We start from the raw sequence: 23,368 nt of genomic DNA, 5'->3' as shown, positions 1-23,368 counted from the left end.
GTTTTTGCCGTACATTGACATGAATCAGCCATGGATTTACATGTATTCCCCATCCCGATCCCCCCTCCCGCCTCCCTCCCCACCCCATCCCTCTGGGTCTTCCCAGTGCACCAGCCCCAAGCACTTGTCTCATGCATCCAACCTGGGCTTGTGATCTGTTTCACCCTTGATAATATACATCTTGTTCTTATTGTATAAATACAGGAGCTTACTGGAAGTCTCTTGTTTCCTCCAAGGTCATATTTTCTTTGTCTGTATTTCGCTTTGCCTGCGGTAGGCTTACGTGCATTGTCCAGTGATCCCGGGCTTTTATTTAAATAGATGGTGGTGATGATGATCATGACGATGATGAAGGTGACCGACAAATACATTTAAGTGAATGATTGTGAAATCATTGTTAACTGGTGGTCTTCTTTTTAGGAAATTGGGTAGGGGCACTGTGGTTATCTTGAAAGGGACCTAATTATCAATGTGTAGTATTACAGTGTGGGACCATATTTCTTCAGGTAGAAATTCTCAAATATTTTGCCCCAGTTTATTAACAGTAGGGCTAATATTCCATGTATAGGCTTCAGTTTACTGTTTTATACTCCATGTCTCCCTCTCGTTATTTTAGTTCCATACTTCTACAGAGTTCTACAAAAGACAAATTGGCTCTTTTTTAGAATATATCCTCTTCCTTGATAATCTCTATTCTTATTTGCAGAAATGTGATCCAGTTAAACTTACATAACAATGCATAATAGAAGTGAGTTTCACAGGACTTTTTTTCCTTTTGTTCTACCAACTTTGGCCCTGTGGGCCCTGAATAGCAGGTATAAACAGCAAACACTGTAGGAGAAACCATGTATATCTGGCAAGAGAGCAGAGAAAAGGGGCGCTTGACTCCAAGGCCAGCCTGTTTGTGGGTTGCACTGTAGTAGTTTCTGCATAAGCAGCTAAAATATTGAGAAAATACCTTTATCTTTGGTTAGAGGAATCAGGAAATATTGGGCCCTTTGTTTTTCAGTGAATATGAGGAGAATTACTTTTTTTTTTTTAACCCATTCTTTGTCATTTCACTCTGAAGGTAATGCCAACCATGATGTATGTGCAGGACAATGAAGGAACATCCCCCCCCCCCCCCCCCCCCCCCCGCCAGCCCCCAGAATACGGCTTTCTGGCCAGAGAATCCAGAAAAAAGGACACCTGGGGGTTGGAGAGTTCGAGAATAAGTTTGTAGAGATCTGTAAGAGGTGATTCCCCTATTTTCTGTATGTAATAAAGTAAGTTCTGGACTCAACTCTGAACTGTACATGCACAGAACAGTCGCCAAGAACCATAGCAGAGGCCTCAAAGACTGAAATATATTATAAACCACCACCTAATTTCTGACATGTGCTAGGCATACTCAAAGAGCATAATAAAATCTTTAAAAATAAATTAATATTGAAATTACTGATGAGAGAAGGCAAGCTGTCACTTTTAGTATGAACCTAAAGGGTTGTTTTGCTAAAATAGAACTGTTCTCTAGAGGATTTGTAATAGAACCCAGAATCACCATAACATAATATAAAAAATGTCCAGGATACAATCCAAAATTACTCAGTGTCAAGATGATCCACATGTTAGAATTATTAGATGAAGACTTGTTAAGAATTGGCAAAGGATCTGGACACTTCAGTAAAGAAAATATACATGTGACAGATAAACACATGAAAAGATGTTCAGCATCATCTTTTATTTGGGGGAATGCAAATTAATACTGCCATAAGATACCTGTCACCTAGAATGGCTAAAATAAAAAATAAGAACATCAAAATCCTGACAATTAGAAGTATGGACACAATTGCAGAGCTAGAACTTTATTGCTGGTGGGAATGCAAAATGACACGGCACTTTTGAAAAACATTTTGGAATTTTCTTATAAAAGTTACACATACACTAACCATATCCACTCCCAAGTATTCACCCTAGCTTTGAATATACATGACAGATTTATTTATAATCACCCAAAACTGTATACAACCCTAATATCCTTCAGCTGGTAAATGAATGAAATGTTGTGGTATATCCATATGTTGGAGTACTCCACAGAGTAGAGGAATGAATCACTAATACACAAAACCACATGGATGAAAAATCAAAACTGTACAAATGGAGAACAGATCAGTCTTTCCTAATGTGTGATAGAGGAGAGTTTGTGAAAAAAATATCAAGAAGAAATTTTCTTAAGTGAAAGCAGTTCTTCTGTATTGGAATTTTGGTGATAGCTGCATGACTTAATGTGTTTATCCAAACTCATAGAACTATGTAGAAAAAAGAATGAATTTTACTGTATGCAAATTGAAACATTTTCAAAAGCATGAGACAGTATTCTCTTTGAGAAATTGCAGTCTAAAAATTGAGGGAGATTTTCTGGTTAATTTTTATTTTAACAGTCCCAAAGAATTTGTTGCTCAGCCTCACACATATGCCTCATGCAATGTGTCTAGAGCCAGAGGGACTCCTGAAAACAATTCTGTGCATTTCCACCATTTTATAAATAAGGACTAAACGTAAGTCTTAAGAGGTTGATTGACTTCTTTATGAAGACTTGAAACTTAGGTCCTTGAGCCAAGTTGAGTTATATAGTGATGAGTTAGAATGAGCCACTGAAGCAATAAATTCAGACAGGCAGTCACAGTAGTAGTTAACATATCTGATCTCCTTCAGTGTGCTGGGTTTCTGAAGGCTTTGTGAAATCCACTTTCTCATTTCATCCTTTGAACAGTAACATGATATAGGTATTTCTGCTATTCCCAGTTAAAAATGAAGAAACTGAGAGTTGGAGAGAGAAGTTGCCAGGAAATTACATGATTGATCGGTGGAGCAGAGTCAGAATTTTTATCTTGAACTAGAAACTAACTTATACAAGAAAGAAGGTATGATGTCAGGATGTACAAGCAGTTCAGTGTTTGGGAACCATGATGTTTGTGACAATAGATTAAAAAAGGTAGGCAGAGATCAATAGGATGTTACATATATTTGATTTGTTTTTGTTTTTTTCTGCAACTGTAGGAAATGAGGAACCATTGGAAGTTTCAGCTAATAATCAGATGGTCACCTTTTCATTTTCAACCATTTGGTATTTGTATGGAGTACAGATTTCTAGGGAATAACTTTGAGACCAATTAGCAAAGACAGTAGGAAATGTTGGTAAGATCCTAATAAAACAGAATTTGTAAGGTGTATTTGGGACCAGTTTAAGAGATGTCTGTGTAATAAAATTAACAGTAGTCAGTGACTGATTAAATGTGAGAAAAGAGATGAAAGGTATCAATGATGACTACTGCAGTTGAAACGGAGAACTCGGGGAAAGGATGGATATAGTGTGGAATGTCTGCCTCCCTTCACTTCTGTTGATTTTGCTTCTTGTGGTTTGGAGCTCTTTTGGTATGTACTTACATGTCACTAAGTGTTACAGCTTCTTGGTGGAGTGATACTTTTATTATTATAAAGTACCCTTCCTTATCTCTAGTAGTAATTTTTATCTTACTGGTCTAGTGTTAATATAGCTATTCCAACTCTCTGCACAGTATATCTGTTTTCCATCCTTCTAGCCTCCTCATGTCTTTGAATTTAAAGATAGTTTCTCTTAGATAGCATATAGGTGTGTCATTTTTTTAAAATCTATCCTGTCAGTTTCTGCCTTTTGGAGAGTTTAATTCATATTTAATGCAATTACTGATGAAGACTTCTGCCATTTTAGTATTTGTTTTCTATTTGTCTTCATGTCTTCTTTTTTGTTCCTGCATTTCTCCATTGTTGACATTTTGTGTTAAACAAATACTGCTCATGTTATTTTAATTACTTTGTAATTTCTTTTAATATATGTAGGTATAGGTATGTGTGTGTGTGTGTGTATATATGTATATATTTTGTATGTAATTTTCTTAGTGGTTCCTGCTTTGGGTATTATAGTTCACATCTTTTAACAGTCTAATTTGGATTAATACCAACTTTATTTCAGTAGCATGCAAAAACTTTCTCCTACATAGTTCTGCTTCCACTTATGCTGTTACTTTCACTAATTACATCTTTGTATATGGTGTACCCCTCAACACAGATTTATAAGTATTATGCAGTCTTGTTTGAAACTAGATAGGGGGAAATGAGTAAACAATGCATTTATACTGTCTTTTGTATTTGTATAGTTTATTCACCTGGCATTCTTTATTTTTTCATGTGTATTCTAGTTATCATTTAGTATCTTTTCATTTCAATCTGAAGGACCCACCCCTTTTAACATTTCTTATAGGTGTGACAGGTTCCTTCAGTCTTTTATCAATCTGGAAACATCTTAGTTTTGAAAGATATTTTTGCTGTATATAAAATTCTTGGTTGATAGGTTTTTTTATTTCACCTCATTGAATATATCATCCTGTTGCTTTCAGACCTCCATGATCTCTATGAAAAACAAATCAGCTGATTTTCTTAATGATGATCCTTTGTAGGTGATAAGTCACTTCTCTCTTGCTGCTTTCTAGATTCTTTTTATTTTTTTTTAACAGTTTGATTATTATGTGTCTCAGTGTGAATTTCTTTTTGTTTAACCTACTCAAAGTTAATTGTGGTTCTTCCATGTGTATATTAATGTTTTTCATCAAATTTGGGGAATTTTCAGACCTGTTAATCTCTCTCTCTTTTCTGAGAGGCTTTGTGTGCATGTTGGGGCACCCTTAGCTCTCAGCCAGACAGTGCTCATTCTCTTCCTTCTTTTGTGGAGCCTCGAAGGATAGATAGCCCCTATAAGTGAGAGCTTGGTTCTTCTCAACCTTTCTCCTGAGTATGTTCACAGCCCTAAACATGTTTGTGGCTTCTACCTTCCAAGGAGTATGTCAGAACTTTTTAGAGCCCCTATGGCTATCTCATACCTCTGAACTTTTTAAAATTTTTTGTTTATCTATTTATTATTTGGCCCAAGTATTAGTCATTGTTTCAGGTATCCATGAAGTTAAAATACTTGTCTGTAATTGTTTTAGACAAACACATGCTCTTCTCTATTCCTGGAGGAAGACTTTTTGCATTGGAGCACTTCCAAGGAATGTTCACTGCAGCAGTATTTTAAGTCCTCCAAAGAAGCAATGATGATTCTTTGGGAAAGAAGTTTTGAAAGGGCTCTCACTCTGTTCTGCTCCCTCTGGTGGCTACCAAGCTGCTGGGAAATAGTAAATGGAACTAGCAAGTTAAATCACCATAAAACTTGCTATTCTCATCAAGATTTAGCCATTTTCCTTATAAAACACTCCTGAGTTACAGGAACCCTTGATTAATTTCCAGAGTCTAAGTGAGTTGATTTGATTGTTTATTTTTCCCCCAGTTTTCTGAGTCTTTTCACAGAGAAGTTAAGTTTTGGTCACCGTTTTTACTAATATTGCCTCTTGCATATTTTGGGGAGGAATTCCCCTTTTATTTCCGAGAATTATAAGGATTGGAAAGTTAATGAGTTCTTTTTGTGACATGTTGAATGATGCTTTCTATGGCACATCTGGGAGATCAAATTCCTATTTTAGGACTGTATCCTGATGTAGCCATCCATTTTTAGATGATAGTTAAAACCATTAGAGTAGATAAGATTGCCTTTTAAAAAAGTATTAATAAGGAAATGACCAAAAGGGCTTCTCTGTTTGAGCAGAAAATTGCTGAAGGAGGAAATGAAAAAATTCTCATGATGTAGATTGATGTCTACGAATTTTATGATCTCAAATCTCAGCCAGTCTCAGAACAGCCTATCAATCTTAATCTTTTTTTCAGCTTTCACATTACCTTAGTAATTATCTAAACCTTCTCAAGTCTTTTTTTTTAAACACATTATTTAACAGTTTTATTTTAAAAATAAAGTCATTACACTCAGCATCAATAATAATAACAGCCATGTGACTCATAGGTTTCTAAATATTTTCACTCTCATACTTTAGCACCCTCTAGTCTTCCTATCTCGTTATTCCCACTTAACTTTGCCTTATCTGTCTTCTACTGTAAGAAAACTTAAGCCACATAACTTCTCTCAAATTATCATTTCTCCCTCTTTTAATTTAGTTTTATCCCCAGTTAATGATAGGGGAGAATTAAGTGTACTTAGGAAAAGAAGGGGTGTCCAGGAGGGACTGATAGGACCATCCCAGTAGGCATTGGAGGGATCCAGGGACTACAGGTTTCTCAGTTTGAATAATTAGGTTTTAAGAACAAATCAAAATACAATTTCTGTAAAGTGAGTTATATATAAAAGTCTGGAAAGAAATTGTATAGATGCTACAGGTGGATGTTTGATGAAGTTATCCATTGAGCAATGGGTATGTTTTTTGCTTTGCTATAACAAATGGCCATACATTTAAAAATGTCCTTGTAGTAGGTTGAATTGTGTCTCCCAGAAAGAGAGACAGTTCCTACTCTGTAGAATTTGTGAATGTGACCTTATTGGGAGATAGTTCTTTGCAGATGAGATGCATTAAGAGGAAGTTATAACTATGCCGGGTGCCTAGCATTTAGGACCTAGTGGGCGTTAAATCCAGTGACAGACATCTGTATAATGAAGAGATGATATACAGGGGCAAGACCATGTGAAGGCAGAGGGAAACATTGGAGAGCTGCACCTACAACAAGCCAACCAATGCCAAGGATTGCCAGAAGTCACCCACAGCTAGGAAGAGGCAAAGAAGGGTTCTTCTCTAGAGCCTTTGGTGGGAGAATGGTGCTACTGACACCTTGATTTTTGGCATCTAGTTCCATAACTGTGAGAGAGTGAATATCTGTTGTCTTTAAGCCACACAGTTTATGATTTTTTGTTTTGTTTTGTTTTTTATACTAGCCCTTGAAAACTAACAAAATCTCTTAGCTCACTCTTGAAATTTTTTAATTGGTAAATATGCAGATATGTTATCAAATTACAGACTTTGAAAAATATTCATAAAATGTGTTTTTTACATTGTATTAGCTTAGGTTTGAGGGTAACATGAAAATGAAATTATAGGTAGGACTCTGACAGCTAGATAATTGTCTCTTGATGGATTACCTCAAATAAATAAAATTTAAAAGATGTTTTATTCCATTCATCCCTTCAAATCTATGATTCCATTTGAAAATCTCAGCTAATTTTTTTCTGAGAGAAATGCTATTATATCATGTTAGGAAATAATCTGCGTAATTTCTAAGTTTGCATCTTCTACTTACATCCTTTTTATATGTATAAATATATATAGTAGTACATGTAAATACTGTATTTGAATAATCGTGTCATACAGCATGGCATTTTATTAATAATCTAGATAAAATACGCAGTTTTTTAATATTCAGTTTATTAAACCAAAGTCATTTTGGTTACATCCTTTAGATTTTCTTAGAGAAAAAAAAATTTGAAATTTCTTCTTGACATACTTTTGATACTTGAAGATATTTTACAGATCTTGATCCATATTATAGATCAACTGTAATTTACTTTTTGAATTAAGCTTTACCTTTTTCAAGATTATATCTTTATTAGTTTTCTACTGCTCCCAAGACAAGCTATCACAAATTTAGCAGCTTAAAACACACTTTTTTATATAGCTGTTTAAGTTCGAAGTCTTAATAGGCTTAGCTTGAGTCCTCTGCTTAACATCTCACAAAGTTGAAATCAGGGTGTTGAATTATTAGAGAAATGCAAATCAAAACCACAACGAGGTACCATTTCACGCCAGTCAGAATGGCTGCTATCCAAAAGTCTACAAGCAATAAATGCTGGAGAGGGTGTGGAGAAAAGGGAACCCTCTTACACTGTTGGTGGGAATGCAAACTAGTACAGCCACTATGGAGAACAGTGTGGAGATTCCTTAAAAAACTGGAAATAGAACTGCCATATGCCCCAGCAATCCCACTCCGGGGCATACACACTGAGGAAACCAGATCTGAAAGAGACGCGTGCACCCCAATGTTCATCACAGCACCGTTTATAATAGCCAGGACATGGAAGCAACCTAGATGCCCATCATCAGACGAAGGGATAAGAAAGCTGTGGTACATAAACACAATGGAATATTACTCAGCCATTAAAAAGGATATATTTGAATCAGTTCTAATGAGGTGGATGAAACTGGAGCCCATTATACAGAGTGAAGCAAGCCAGAAAGAAAAACACCAATACAGTATACTAGCGCATATATATGGAATTTAGAAAGATGGTAATGATAACCCTATATGCAAGACAGAAAAAGAGACACAGATGTATAGAACAGACTTTTGGACTCTGTGGGAGAAGGCAAGGGTGGGATGATCTGAGAGAATAGCATTGAAACATGTATATTATCAATTGTGAAACAGATCGCCAGACCAGGTTTGATGCATGAGACAAGTGCTCAGGCCTGGTGCACTGGTATGACCCAGAGAGATGGGATGGGGAGGGAGATGGGAGGGGGGTTCAGGATGGGGAACACATGTAAATCCATGGCTGATTCATGTTAGTGTATGGCAAAAACTACTACACTGTTGTAAAGTAATTAGCCTCCAACTAATATAAAAGCCTCTTGATGAAAGTGAAAGAGAAGAGTGAAGAAGTTGGCTTTTAAAGCTCAACATTCAGAAAACTTAAGATCATGGCATCTGGTCCCATCACTTCATGGCAAATAGATGGGGAAACAGTCGAAGCAGTGTCAGACTTTATTTTTTTGGGGCTCCACAATCACTGCAGATGATGATTGCAGCCATGAAATTAAAAGATGCTTACTCCTTGGAAGAAAAGTTATGACCAATGTAGACAGCATATTAAAAAGCAGAGACATTACTTTGCCAACAAAGGTCTGTCTAGTCAAGGCTATGGTTTTTCCATTGGTCATATATGGATGTGAGAGTTGGACTGTGAAGAAAGCTGAGTGCTGAAGAATTGATGCTTTTGAACTGTGGTGTTGGAGAAGTCTCTTGAGAGTCCTTTGGACTGCAAGGAGATCCAACCAGTCCATCCTAAAGGAAATCAGTCCTGGGTGTTCATTGGAAGGACTGATGCTAAAGCTGAAACTCCAATACTTTGGCCTCCTGATGCGAAGAGTTGACTCATTGGAAAAGACCCTGATGCTAGGAGGGATTGGGGGCAGGAGACAACAGGATGAGATGGCTGGATGGCATCTCCAACTCGATGGACATGAGTTTGAGTCAACTCCGGGAGTTGTTGATGGACAGGGAGTCCTGGCGTGCTGCGATTCACAGGGTCTCAAAGAGTCAGACATGACTGAGCGACTGAACTGAACTGAACTGGATATAAATAAATGAAAATACATATATAAATAAAAGCAAAAAAAAAAAAAAAATCAGGATATCAGGGTGATAACTGGGTCATGTTCCCAACTGAAGTCTTTGGGGAAGCATCTGCTTCCAGACATATTCACACTGACAATCAAATTCAGTGTTCACTGTTGTAGGATATTGGTCCTTGTTTCCTTGCTGTCTGTCAGTGGGGGCTAATGTTTGCTCCTGGAGGTGACCCACATTCCTTCTCATAACTTTCCATGTGGAAACCACCCCCATCCCCCCTCCCAGCCAGCAGCAACAGGTCAGGTTCTTCTCACACTTCTAATTTCTCCTGCTGCATTTTTCTGACTCCAGCTGAAGAACGCTGTCTGCTTTTAAGAACTCATGTGATTAGATTGGGCCCACCCAGATAATTAAGAACAGTCTCTCTATATTAACCTTTTTAAACTTAGTCACATCCCTTTTGCCATGTGATAAAATGTATATACAATTCCAGGGATTGGGACACAGGCATCTTTGTAGGGGATTCAAGAGGGAGAGGACATGTGTATACCTATGGCTGATTCATGTTGAGGTTTGACAGAAAACAACAAAAGTCTGTAAAGCAATTATCCTACAATTAAAAAAGGAAAGAAATGTACACACAATTCCAGGGGTTGGGGTACAGGCATCTTTTTAGGGAGTTGGGGCATTTTGCTCACTGTAAGTATTAATAACTAATATCAACAGTTTTGATAACTAGTTGCATTAAGTATAAATGTTAACCCTACTAAAATAATTAATGAAATCTAAATATAAATACAAAAAAGGATACTGTAGGATATATATTTAGTGTAAGAACTCTGTCCCTCCTTACATTTATATTTTATAAAGTATAATGATAATGTTTGCCAAAGAGGTAGGAAATTGTCTTCTTACACCACAGAAGACACATTTCTCTGTGGAAAAAGGTTAATGAACTGAAATGTCATTCCCCTAATGATACTTGAATTGTACAACATAATTTACTTATTTTGAGATTCTAGCTAACTTTTATTGCTTGAAATTAATTGGATATCCACTCCACTTGGGAGTAGACTAGAAAGTCCACACAAAAACCATGCCCCCATCATTTCTCATTTATCTTAGAGTTTGGTACTGAGTAGCTGGGAACTTGAATTCCTTTCTCTTTTCTCACCAATAGTTTCATGTGCTTAACAAATGACTCCCTCAAGATAATGGATGCTTCTTAAAGTTGGAGACTCTGACTTGTTCATTTTTGTCTCACCAATACCTGTCATGCTGCAGTTGTTCCAAATATTGTATTGGAGCAACACGAATATTAGGTTGGTACAAGCATATTTGTAGTTTCAGACTATGAATTTTAAATCACTATAACTAGGCTCAGACACATTTTTTAAATACAAAATTAGAACCATTACAGTCAACATATAATGAGAAGTAAGTTTGTTTATTCCTGTATCATAAAAATCCATGCTTCGGGATTTGGCGAACTCTTGGAAAGGATTTGGCGAACTCTTGGAAAGTATTGTGTCTCCTGCTGGTTGTGGAAGTGTCATCCCTGCAGAAAGTTGTTGAGATGCTTGAAGAAGCATCAGTTGGTGAGTGCTCAAGTGAAAATGGCAGATGAGGCAGAATTTTGTAGCCCAATTTGCCCAAGTTCTGAAGCATTGTTTGTGCAACATGCAGTCAGGCATTGTCTTGGAGAAGAATTTGGCCCATTCTGTTGACCAGTTCTGGCTGCAGGCATTGCAGTGTTCAGTACATCTGATAGATTTGCTGAGCATACTTCTCAGATGTAATGGTTTTGCCGGGGTTCAGAAAGCTGTAGTGGTCAGACTAACAGCAGACCACCAAGCAGTGACCATGGCCTTTTTTTGGTGCAGATTTGGCTTTGGGAGGTACTTTTGGAGCATCTCAGTCCAAGCACTAAGCTGGTCGTCACCAGTTGTCTAAAATCCATTTTTCATTGCATGTCACAATCCGATCAAGAAATGGTCCCTTGTTGTGTAAAATAAGAAAAGTGAAGTGAAAGTTGCTCAGTCATATCCAACCCTTTGCAACCCGGTGGACTTATTTATACAGTCCCATGGAATTCTCCAGGCCAGAATACTGGAGTGGGTAGCTGTTACCTTCTCCAGGGGATCTTCCCAACCCAGGGATCAAACCCAGGTCTCCCCCATTGCGAGCAGGTTCTTTACCACCTGAGCACCAGGGAAGCCCAAGAATACTACAGTGGGTAGCCTACCCTTCTCCAGGGGATCTTCCCAACCCAGGAATCAAACCAGGATCTCCTGCATTGCAGGTGCTTCAGAGTGACCATTTTTTTTTCATTTCCAGTCAGCTCATGAAGCACCCACTTAATCGAGCTTTTTCCTTTTTCCTTTCCAATTTGTTTCAAACGTCGACGTTGAGTCCTTCAGCAGGTTCTCAATGCAGTTATAAGAGCTTGATGATTGCTCCTAACTGGCTGTTGTCAACTTCCAATGGCCAGCCACTGCACCCCTCGTCTCCAAGGCGCTCTCTTCTGCTTTATAAAACTTCTTGAACCACCAGTGCACTGTGTGTTCACTAGCAGTTCCTGAGCCAGACTGTTATGAGTTGTTATGAGTTGTCTCTGATGCTTTACTACCCTTTTAAACTAGAATGAGAAAATCGCTCAAATTTGCTTTTTGTCAAACATCATTTGTCTAGTCTAAAATATAAACAGTAAGTAATAAGACATTAGCAAAAAGAAAAAGCAAGAAATGCACATTAAAATGATGTATAATGTCACTACGTTTATTTAAGAATGTATTCTAGTATCAAATGGCAAAATTCAACAACGCAAAACCGCAATTACTTTTGCACTAGTCTAATACTTTTTGAGAAATAACAGTTCATGAATAAATACCACAGCTAACAAATGTCTATTAAACAGCCAGTGTGTGCAAGTTGGTCACCCATTGATTCAGTATTTACTGAATAAAGCTCATGCCTTCAAGCCATCACTACCTGATATCTTTCTGATTATTCTTGGTTATCATTGCTATGAAAGAACAGAGGTCTCTGCCACAGGTGATTTAATACAAAAGTACCTGAATTAGAAAGCAGGTGTCTTGAATTCTGCCCTTTTATTAATTAATTGGATGATTCCCAAGCAAAATAATTTCTGAGGCTCAACTTACCTATAAAATGAAAATGTAAAATAAGATCCTTTAAATTTCTTCCAGCTTTTAAATTTGTACACTTTGAATTTTTATTTTGAAATAAAATGGGAAGCCTGAAAGATAAAGGAGTTCAAGATTGATCCTAAACATAAACCCTCATTTAATTGTTTTTTTCTCCTTGCCTGAGTGTTAGCATTCATAAAATGCAAGTCATTTTGCCTTAAAATTTAACTGGTTTTATTTATTCCTTAAGGATTTTATCCATTCACTTAATTTTTCTATGAGAAGAGAAAGGAAATTTCAGTGAATCAGATGCAGTTCTTTTTTAAATAAAAACAAACACATAAAGAAGAGGGGATAATATCTGACACTTGAACCTGTAGATTTTTCTTTTGGTCAGTCAAAAGCAGGGCCAAGTAAAAGAAGTCAGCTGAATTGAATTTTCTAATTTTCTTAAGTTCTATTATCAGACTGGGAAGATAGTGCTTCTTTCCTCTAAATAATAATTTTAAGGAGACCAATAAAGCTAAGAGTTTATCCATTATAAATGTCATGATATATCAATTAACTAAATTTTTATGTGCCCCTGCCTATTATACATAAAAATGAAATCATTTTTTTCTAAAATACAGTAGTTACTTCCAGTAGAACTATCTTATAACTTAAAGAGAGAATATTTAAGGATCACTCTGTGTACCAGAACCTAACAGTCTAATTCTGCAAGATCTAAAAACTATATTAAATTTGAAATGTAGTGTTTGCCCCACTCTCATTTTTTACCTTGTGAAGAAACTCAGTACACTGTAAAATTATTAACTGATTTTATTTGAAGTAGTTTCCAGGTATTTCCTGCCTCTGGGCATTATGTCCAAAACTTTGACAATAGTTTTTAAGGAAGAGTGGATATGAGCCTTGATATTATGCAGTTATAACTGGAAGAGACTTTTGAGATCATCTGTTAGAAACCTTCTTCTTTTGTAGATAGGGAAACTGAGGAAACAGTTTTATTTTCAGCTCTTAGCAGGATCAGGACTTTAACATAGTCTTTTATTCCCAGTCATGTGGCCTTTCTCCTATATTGCACTGTGTTTGGTGGCATTTTGAAATAGAAACAAAGTATTTTGCAACTGTCGAAAAGTTAAAAGTGTAGTGTGACCAGAAGAGAAGTATTTTAAATGATAATTTCATTTAGATAAAGTGAATTGCTGTTTTATTTACTATTTTTCTGTTTAGGTGAAAAGAGATTTGAATGTCCGGAATGTTCTAAAAGATTTATGCGGAGTGATCATCTCTCCAAACATGTCAAAACGCACCAGAATAAAAAAGGTGGTGGGACAGCTCTTGCCATTGTTACCTCCGGAGAACTGGACTCATCTGTTACAGAGGTGCTTGGCTCCCCAAGAATTGTCACAGTTGCAGCCATTTCTCAAGATTCAAACCCAGCAACTCCCAATGTTTCAACCAACATGGAAGAATTCTGAAGTTATTTATAATAGAGACCTCTAGTGCTGCACTTAAGTTTACACACCTTTGAAAATCTGGAAATGGGCTGGTCAAGTGGATTACAGAGTAGAAAATCATGTTTTCATTCTTGGCTTCTTTAAGTATTCAAGATTTGGGGTCAGCACATGAAGTGTTGAATTTTTTAAAGTACAAAAGCAAACTGATATACTGGAAACAGATAGAAAAGTATTTCCTCCATATTATGTACGTTGTAGTTATTTGGAGATAGATCACATAATCTTTAAACTGAATCTTCCCCTCTCTTAACATCATGTGTTAACATGTTTAAAAAGACAGACCTCAGTAGTTTGCAGACTGGACCTTAATTGGACTTGTTTTCTTTGAAAGTACTTTGTTATAAATTCAGTCAGTAATACTTATGTGGATTTTTTCCCCCAATATTACAGAAAACAGATAGTTAACTGATGATAGAGATAATGCTTTATTTCCTTAGCTTGATTTTTGGAAAATGAATTGAAAATAGTTTTGGCCGTCTTTTCTAAATATTAGAAATTCTTCAACAATTAAATTAGATAAGTTCCAAAAACATAATCTGAGAGGCATCTCAGATCTTTATTACCACTACATTGTAGTAGTGCGTATGCAGACAATCAGTGAAATCGAATTACTCTCTCCATTTGGAGACACAAGAGGAACTTAGAGCTAAACCTTAAGTTAAATTTTAGATTGAAACCATAGGAAAATACTAGGGGGAAAATGGTTAAAACAAAACTCATAATAGCTTCAGAAAAATAAAATGAGGCAACTTAACAGGTATGGTTTTGAAGTTAGGATTGATTATATTCCTAACACTAGGTTGAACCACAAAGTTCGTTTTAAATGTTTATATTGGAAATATTTGCATAGAGTTTTAATTGTCCTGTAGTTTCATATTCTGTAAATATGAGTTGACAATGTGCAAAATTCTTTATGCTTTGACTTGGTAGCCAAAGAAAGAATTATCACACTTTTTTTAAGGCCAGCAGAAAATTATCTTTTAACTACATTATAATTTCTGTTTTCCTCTTTGCTAAAAATTAGCCAATCCCATTTTATTTCTAGCACTGTTTTAGAGGCTGATTAAGAATTTATAACACAGTAATGTCTTTATGTTATGCCAGTAACTGAATTTTCCTTAAGAAGACATCCTAACAAATGTATAACAGATGTGATGCTATGAAATAAGAAGTATTTTTTAAAAATATCAGTCAGTTATAAGTGATTAAAGAAATAAATGTATTTCATTGTTTGTACAAGGATCTTAATAGGAAAGATGGCCAAAAGTTTCATATAAAAAAATTTGGAGTATGCCAGTAGCTTAAATATTAGTAAGATATTTCATATTTAAAAATATATTTACAGTGAATTATAATGCAGTTGAAATTCACCATTTGAAAATTGAAGTTTTTAACTACTTGGTTAATTAACACCATTAGTTTGGGGACTGTTTGAGTATAGGTGTATGTTATTTTCTTGTACATTCTCTATTATTTCAGGAAAAGTACTAATGCGAATTCTCTTCCGAAATTGTGATGTTTCTTGTATTTTTGATGAAGGAGAAATACTGTAATGATCACTGTTTACACTATGTACACTTTAGGCCAGCCCTTTGTAGCGTTATATAAAACTGAAGGTCTTTTGTGCTTTCAGTTTGTATAAAAAAGCTTTGAGATTAAAGGAAAAAAATTTTTACACTGTGGTTATAAATTTCAAGTTTCTTAAAGCTTTTGTAGACTTGTAACAAAGTCTTTAAATTTTAGTTGGATTTTGTAAATTGTTTTGTATATTTTATTTAATGTACTCTTAACAACTGATGTATCTGGCTTTAAAACATCAGAATCAGTTTGTTTTGTTTGGTACAGAGGAGCATTTGGTAGTGTTAATTTTAATTTTATTATATAGGAGCTGAAACATCAAATATATATTTTATCTATCATTATGCTACACAATCAGTGCTATAAATTTTTTTATGCAAAGAAAATTTCCTAATGTTTGAATCATGTTTCCTCAGAGTGACACTTTTTGTTGTTGTTGATACTGAGTGTGAGCTCTCTGCACCATTATTCTATGAACCATTTTTAATGCATACCTATGTATGCGCCTCAGAAATGGAAGTTATTTTTTAATCAACAATGAGGCCTATTATAAATTTAACAAACTGAATCTGGATAGCTTTATAGCATATAAAGTATATTAATTTGTGTTAGCAGGTGCACATTTCACCACTGAAATTACAAATATTTTGACAGTCTGTTCTGCAAACCATTCTGAATCCACTCTTCTGTCTTATAAGAATCGTAAATTTCAATGTCCTTTATTTGACTCAGTGGGATATAGCTGTTATAAGTAATAGGGCACAGATGTGCAGTAGAGTCTTGTTTAATGACATTTCACTGTTCATTCCCTTTGCCACTGTTATAAAACTTTTCTTTATTGTAATTATCAGTGCAAAGCTATGTATTTATCATGGTAGAACTCCAGTGTTAGAATAGTTTTTTCTTACAGTATACTTTCTTTGGTTAGGTTTGTGTATGTGTTGCTGATTACATTAGAACTTGATGTTAAGTCATTATTTATCACACTCTCATGAGAGCAGTAATAAAAGTGTGTAATCTAGGAGAAAAAGTTAATTTGTCAAACTTAGATAAGCATGATGTTTAGGTCCTATTTTTCAATTTTATAACTGTTTTATTGCAACAATATTTGTATTTAAGTCTTCATTTTAATGCCTTGTGGTGTTTTTTTATGCATGTCACTAAGTTGTCATCCCACATAAATTGATGTGCAGCATAGGGTATTAAATCTACATAATGATTTTAAAACAGAAATAGTTGATGGTAAAATGTAAATGTTTTGCAAAAATTCCTTATAAAAAGTTTTGTAGTAACATTTCACTTGTAAATTTTTTTTTTTTGTAAAAAAAAAAAAAAATGGAAAAAAAAAAGATGAATCCAGAAAAGAACTTGTTTCCCATATCCTAGAATTTAGACAATTATTCTGCCAGCAAAGCCTCTGGGGCTGTAATTGACATTTTTACAGTGCTGATTTGTATAAAATTTGTTTTTTGTGGATTTGGAAATAAAATCATGTACGAGTTGTTGCCTGCAATAACAATTGCAAGTAACCTATTAAAAATTCCCTTGAGTTTAACATGTTTCTTCATTTAATTATGTATACTATAAAGCAGCAATAAATTGTTTGAACTATCAACCTTCTTATAACGATGAACACTGGAAAGTAATGTTCTCACTAGAAAATGTATTGGCAACTCTTCATAATTCCTAGTATTAAGATATGGTCACTATTTCTCTGAACATATCACCAAAGAACACCAATTCAAATTTCATGTTAATTTGTAGCCATTGCTCTAGACATTTATGGAAATTAAAATTTGATTTAGGTACATTTTTTACTTAGATATTTTTAAGCAGTAAATGTTAGGAAATTGTAGGAAGAGCTGAAAATGAAAACATAATTAAAATATTATTTAAGCTTACAGAAGCAGTAAGAAGCAATGCATGCCATGTAGATGCCACAGTCTAAAAGCAAAAGCTATTTGCTTTTCCTCTTGGGAGACCTCTGCAAATCTCATACAGAACCTTAACTGACATAATAAAGTACTGCTATAACAACTTTAGTTATCAGATTTCCAAACCCAGGCTATATTACATATCATCATGTGAGGAGCAGAGGATATTAGGCAGCAGGTAAGTATTAATACTTTGGTCCACAGGATGCCAAGAATTCTTTTTACATCTGTATTAATCAGGGCCTACATTGTGTTTGGGTAGATGCCTTCTATAGTAAAACTGTAAGTTAAATATATGGCTAGTGTAATAATATATGTTTATTAACAGTTCCTGAATCAAAAAACAGATTTATTTTACTCTGCCAAATGACCAGTAAAGAGGTCTTACTAAATTTTTCAAAATACTTGTATCAAACTAGAAGTATATTTCAATTATTTGAAAAATTCACATTTGGAAGCATCAGGATGATACTGCATAAAAGGGATAATGCAAGTAGTAAACTTCTTATGTGGTAGTGGCAGTTTGATTCTTGGACTTTTAGGAACTTCAATCTCAACCAGGAACCTAGACTGAATCAAAGAAAATACTAAAAAAGTAATGCTTTTTACCTTATCCTACATAAAACTGTTGAATAATAAATTAGGAAAGTTAAAGGAGTTCTAAGTGTAACACTGTATAATATGGTATAATTTATAATGCTATTCATGATAACTTCAAAATATCAAGAAAGGATTGTATAGCTTGCTTTTTTTTAATAAGTTCATATGCTTAAAGAGTGCAGAGACTTCAGATATGTGCAAAATGTATGAAATACTTTATTCTTCAGTACATCTAACTTATGTTACTGTATTTACTGTCCAAGCGCTAATGTCTAGTTCACACACAGCCAACTTGTAATTATGTAGCAGAGTTTTTTAGACACGGTATTCAGTGCTCCTAAAAGTTGCTAATTAATGTATGTCTTAGGCTATATTCTTCTTCCTTGAAGGTCACAATGAATTTATTTTTGGATGCCTGAAGCTGATCTCAAGTGCAAATAGAAAGAGGAAGGAAGGAAGAAAGATCATACAAATCTTTTGTTTTTGTCTAAGGTAATAATTTGGCAAATGCTAGGATAATTTCTCCTGGAGGAAAATGTTCCAATTAATAGGGTTTCTGGATTTCAGAATTTTAGTAATCAAGTTTTCCTGTTTAAAGAGAAAGGAATCAATATGCTGTTCATAGTACTTTAGCCCAGAAAAGCAATTTATGTAAGTGTGTACATGTATATAACAGCTTTTACAATAAGCATTTGATTTAGCAAATGAGTTAGCAAGTTACATATATTGTATTGGACTGTACTGACATAAAATCTATTTTTTTTAACTAGGAAAGGTATTTTCATGATAAATCATGCATCACTATGCTTCCCACAGCTAATTACAAATGCTCAAGCCTTAAGTACATTGTACATTCTCTTGTGAATTCAACCAGGAAAATTCGGTGACAGTTAAGCAAAATTTTCACATGAGCTTGCAGTGTTTGAAACATTTCATTAAAAATATTGTACTGCAATGAAACAGTAGATGTATTTCCAATGAACAATAATCCCTTTGCATAATTGTGGCATTGTTTGAAATTTTTTTGTTCAGGGAAAACATAATCCATGGGATTTTTATTTCCTGTGTGCATTTTAATAAAATTAGGTGCATATATAGAGAAAATATAATTTTAGATATATATTAATATAACATTTGGGTTGGGTTGGGAAGTTCAAACTTCCACATAAAACTACTTTGTCTTTAAAGTTGCTGAAAGACTGCAAGAAATACAGATAGGCATAAATATACACACATTTCCTAAAATTCTGTATAAAAGATTTGTACCAACAGACTGGTTCCAAATTGGGAAAAGAGTACATCAAAGCTGTATGTTGTCACTCTGCTTATTTAACATATATGCTGAAATGCCAGGTTGGATGAAGCACAAACTGGAAGTAAGGTTGATGGGAGAAATAATAACCTCAGATATGCAGAGGACACCACCCTTCTGGCAGAAAGTGAAGAAGAATTAACCTCTTTTGAGTGAAAGAGGAGAGTGAAAACGCTGGCTTAAAACTCAACATTAAAAAAAAACTAAGATCATGGCATCTGGTCCCATCACTTCATGGCAAATAGATGGGAAAACAGTGAGAGACTTTATTTGGGGGGGGCTCCCAAGTTTCTGCAGATGGTGACTGCAGCCATGAAATTAAAAGACGCTTACTCCTTGGAAGAAAAGCTATGACCAACTTAGCATATTAAAAAGCAGAGACATTACTTTGCCAACAAAGGTCTGTCTAGTCAAGGCTATGGTTTTTCCAGTGGTCATGTATGGATGTGAGAGTTGGACTGTGAAGAAAGCTGACTACCGAAAAATGGATGCTTTTGAACTGTGGTGTTGGAGAAGACTCTTGAGAGTCCCTTGGACTGCAAGGAGATCCAACCAGTCCACCCTACAGGAGATCAGTCCTGGGTGTTCATTGGAAGGACTGATGCTGAAACTGAAGCTCCAGTACTTTGGCCACCTAATGCGAAAAACTGACTTACAGGGAAAGACCCTGATGCTGGGAAAGATTGAAGGCAGGAGGAGAATGGGACAATGAGAATAAGATGGTTAGATGGCATCACCAACTCAATGGACATGAGTTTGAGCATGCTGCGGAAGTTGGTGATGGACAGGGAAGCCTGGCATGCTACAGTCCATGGGGTCGCAAAGAGTTGGACATGACTGAGTGACTGAACTGATAGTTTCATAAAACTATCATATTAATAAACTATTGGTCAAAAAACTATTACCAATAGTTTCCATAAAACTACATGTTTATCTAGCCCTCCTACTTCTGGATGTTAATTTGCTTCAGGACTTAACGATAGCCATGAATGACAGGCTTGTGTTTTGAGTCTCCACTCATTGGGTGAGCACTGAGGGTCTGTTCTGTACCAGGTAATCCAGGTGTCAGACCAAGAATAAGACAAGGAGCCCTGTCCCCTGCCTTCACAGAGTTCATGCACATTTGAAAGTGCTAAGGGCAAGGGGGACAAGTAAGCTAGAGGTAAGGAGTGCTGGGGCTGGGACTATAATAAGGGGGTTCAGGAAGCCTCCTGAAGTGACGTCTGAGCAAAATGAAGTGAGGAAGCAAGCTTTGCCGTTCAGTATCAGGAGAAACTGAGGGAAGAGGGATCAGCGAAAGGGATGAACCCTAAGCCTGACTGGACCAGGGCTGAAACACACTAGCCTGGAGGGACCAAAAACGAGGACTGCAGCAGAGAGGTAAGAGTTAGGGGTGCATCCTTGCCGTGGGAGTAAAGGCTTGCTTGCAATGCAGAGGGTCACGCACCCTGGTGAAAGCAAAGCCATGTAACACAGAGATCATCCACTGGGAGGCTGAGGAGTGTGAACTTGATTCCTGGTTCTGCCACCTGCTACACAACCCTAGGCAAATTATCTACCAGTTCTTCATCCTCTTTTCCTCTTGTACAAAATGGAAAAAGTATCTCACAGGTCTGTTAAGAGGATTAACTAAGGTAACTCCCAACCCCCTGACACAATAGTGTTCAATAGATAGAAGTTACTATTAATTTTAGGTTAACCCAAAAGGAGGCAGAGAGGATGGAGAAGTGAGGGACCAATAGGTTGAAAAGTTAATGCTCAATATCCCATTAAGAAATTTCAGTGAGAATTTAAGTGTACATTTTTTTTATCAGACTACCTATGAAGCTAGTTTCTGCTGAGAATTTTATGATGGTCATCTTTTCCAAATGCTAAGCAAAGTTAAAGTTTCGAATCTTAGTTATTTTCTAATTTTAAAATGTTAATTTTGACTACTTACCTAAGTGCAGACAACCAAACAAGTAAGAAGGAAACCGACTACTAAAAAACAGAAATGGCTGCTCATGTGTTGTTCAATAACTTTTGGGGGGACACGTGTGTGGATAATTTTCTATGTCTGAAATCATCTCCTGTGTTTAGAGATACACTTGGTTAGAGGGAGGGGTCATTTGTTTACCTATGGCCGATGCATGTTGATAAACAACAGAAACCAACACAATATTAAAAAGCAATTATCCTATAATTAGAACTGTAACAAAAAAGAGATACACTAAAATAAAATGAACCTGAACTTACAGGGCAAAAAGTACTATATACTTAGTAGCTCCCTATTAAGTTGGGGCCATGAACAAAAAATAGTGCATTTTGTGTCCAAAACTTTTCTTATCCTAGACAACTTCCTGTCAGACTTGGTTCAGAAAAGAATAAGGTGCTCTACATTTATAAGCTCTAAGCTACTCTAGCTTTTCAGATTCTTTGTGGAATAAGACATAAACAGATAAATTGTCCAAACTGACATCATTCCTTGCAAGGCTCAGAGGCCCCTTCACTAACTTCTGCCCTCTACTTCCAGCACCTCATGCATTTTTTTACTACATTAACTGGGCTACAGATCCTGTTCTTAACTCTGACTTGCCCCTTTCATTCCCAAGCTAATCTATAGAACTGCTTTTTCCAATCGATTAGTGCATTTAGCACCCATTGTCTTAACCAGGTTCAGGCACAAGGGTGCTGTTCCTCTTTTCTGTAGTAACCTTGCCTCCCTGCATCTCTTCCTTGGCTGGATTTCTTGAGAACCTCAAGATCCCCTTCCCCCGCTCCTAAGATGGGCTGGCCAGCACTTGCAGAGATGGGAGTGCAGTAAACTCACATGTATGGGAAAGAGCGAAGGCTCAGATCATGTTGGGCCAGGTTAAGATAAACAAGTCTCGAGTTGGAGTCAGAGAGCCAAGAAGTTAGACCCTGGGAGCTAAGATCAGACAAAAGAAAATTACAGGTTAAGGGGAGGAAGTTAAACTTGAGCAGTTGTCTCATACACTCATTCGTCTGAATCATGTCTTTCTAGATGGTTGGCTTGGCTCAAATTGTGTTATTTATTATCTTGCTATGAAATGTGGTTTAATAAATATTTTATTGATAGTAGTATTATTTTTTAGATGTGGAAGCCATAATAAAGTTATATTTTCTGCTGGCAAAATCATTCCTAGCTTGTATAATTTTATGTTGGAATTAAATACATCAGTGATTCATGGTGCTGTGTAAAGGGCAACATGGCTTTGAAATGTCTGGGTACCGTAACAAGTTTGGAAAACCACTGTTGAAGAAAACAGTATAAAGGCAAAGAGGAAGCTAACTGAATAATATTCTAGTGCAATTCAACAATATTGTAAATAGTTACAATTTTAACTATTTTATGTCCTTACAGCTTTTATATTAGCTTATTCTTTATTATATTTTTATAGGTATATGTGGTATGTGTATGCATGTTTGGTGAAGCATCATATTAATATATAATATTTCTAATTACAGTTTATAAGAATCAAGTTTATAAGTTACTGTGGTTTTGTATTAGAGTTGCTTCCTCTCACTTTCTATAATTATATGGACAGAAAGATAATATTGTTAGAAAATTAAGCCCTATTCTGATGATGATATATAACCTTTAATTCTCATCTTTATGGAGTAAATCATGATTAGTACAGGGTTGTGGGTCCTATGGAAAGAGTTTTAGGTTTTCATTTATTTTCCTGTTTTGTTTTTCAAAATACCAATTTGTATTGGTATTGGTAATACCAATGTTGGTACTAATTGTAACTACCAATTACAATTACCAATTGTACTGGGGACATCAATTTGTATTAAAAATCTGTGTAAGCACTGATCATTTTTTACAATATAGAAATATCAAATCAGTGTGTTGTGCACACAGAACTGACATAGTGTTGTAGGTCATGTATGCTTAAAAAATTTTATCAGAGAAGCTAATAAAAGAGGGGCTTCTGGTTCACAATGGCAGAGTAGAAGGATGTCCACTCATCTCTCCCTGTGAGAGCACCAAAATTGCAACTAGCTGTTGAACAATCTTTGACAGGAGGATGC

At 35.7% G+C, this 23,368-nt stretch overlaps 1 protein-coding gene across 2 annotated transcripts in view; it reads left to right on the top strand.

Annotated features, from left to right (window-relative positions):
- SP4 (Sp4 transcription factor) overlaps window positions 1-17,039 on the top strand; it is an 80,704-nt gene extending 63,665 nt beyond the window's left edge. For both annotated transcript variants that reach the window (XM_070470256.1, XM_070470262.1), the window contains exon 6: window positions 13,620-17,039. In XM_070470256.1, the coding sequence (XP_070326357.1) occupies window positions 13,620-13,867 (248 nt within the window). In that variant the 3' untranslated portion in view covers window positions 13,868-17,039. The remainder of the gene's footprint in view (window positions 1-13,619) is intronic.
- Window positions 17,040-23,368: the final 6,329 nt, after the last annotated feature.

The sequence above is a fragment of the Odocoileus virginianus genome, chromosome 1 (genome assembly GCF_023699985.2).
Source record: "Odocoileus virginianus isolate 20LAN1187 ecotype Illinois chromosome 1, Ovbor_1.2, whole genome shotgun sequence".
NCBI lineage: Eukaryota > Metazoa > Chordata > Mammalia > Artiodactyla > Cervidae > Odocoileus > Odocoileus virginianus.
This window is presented reverse-complemented; position numbering and strand designations above follow the sequence as displayed.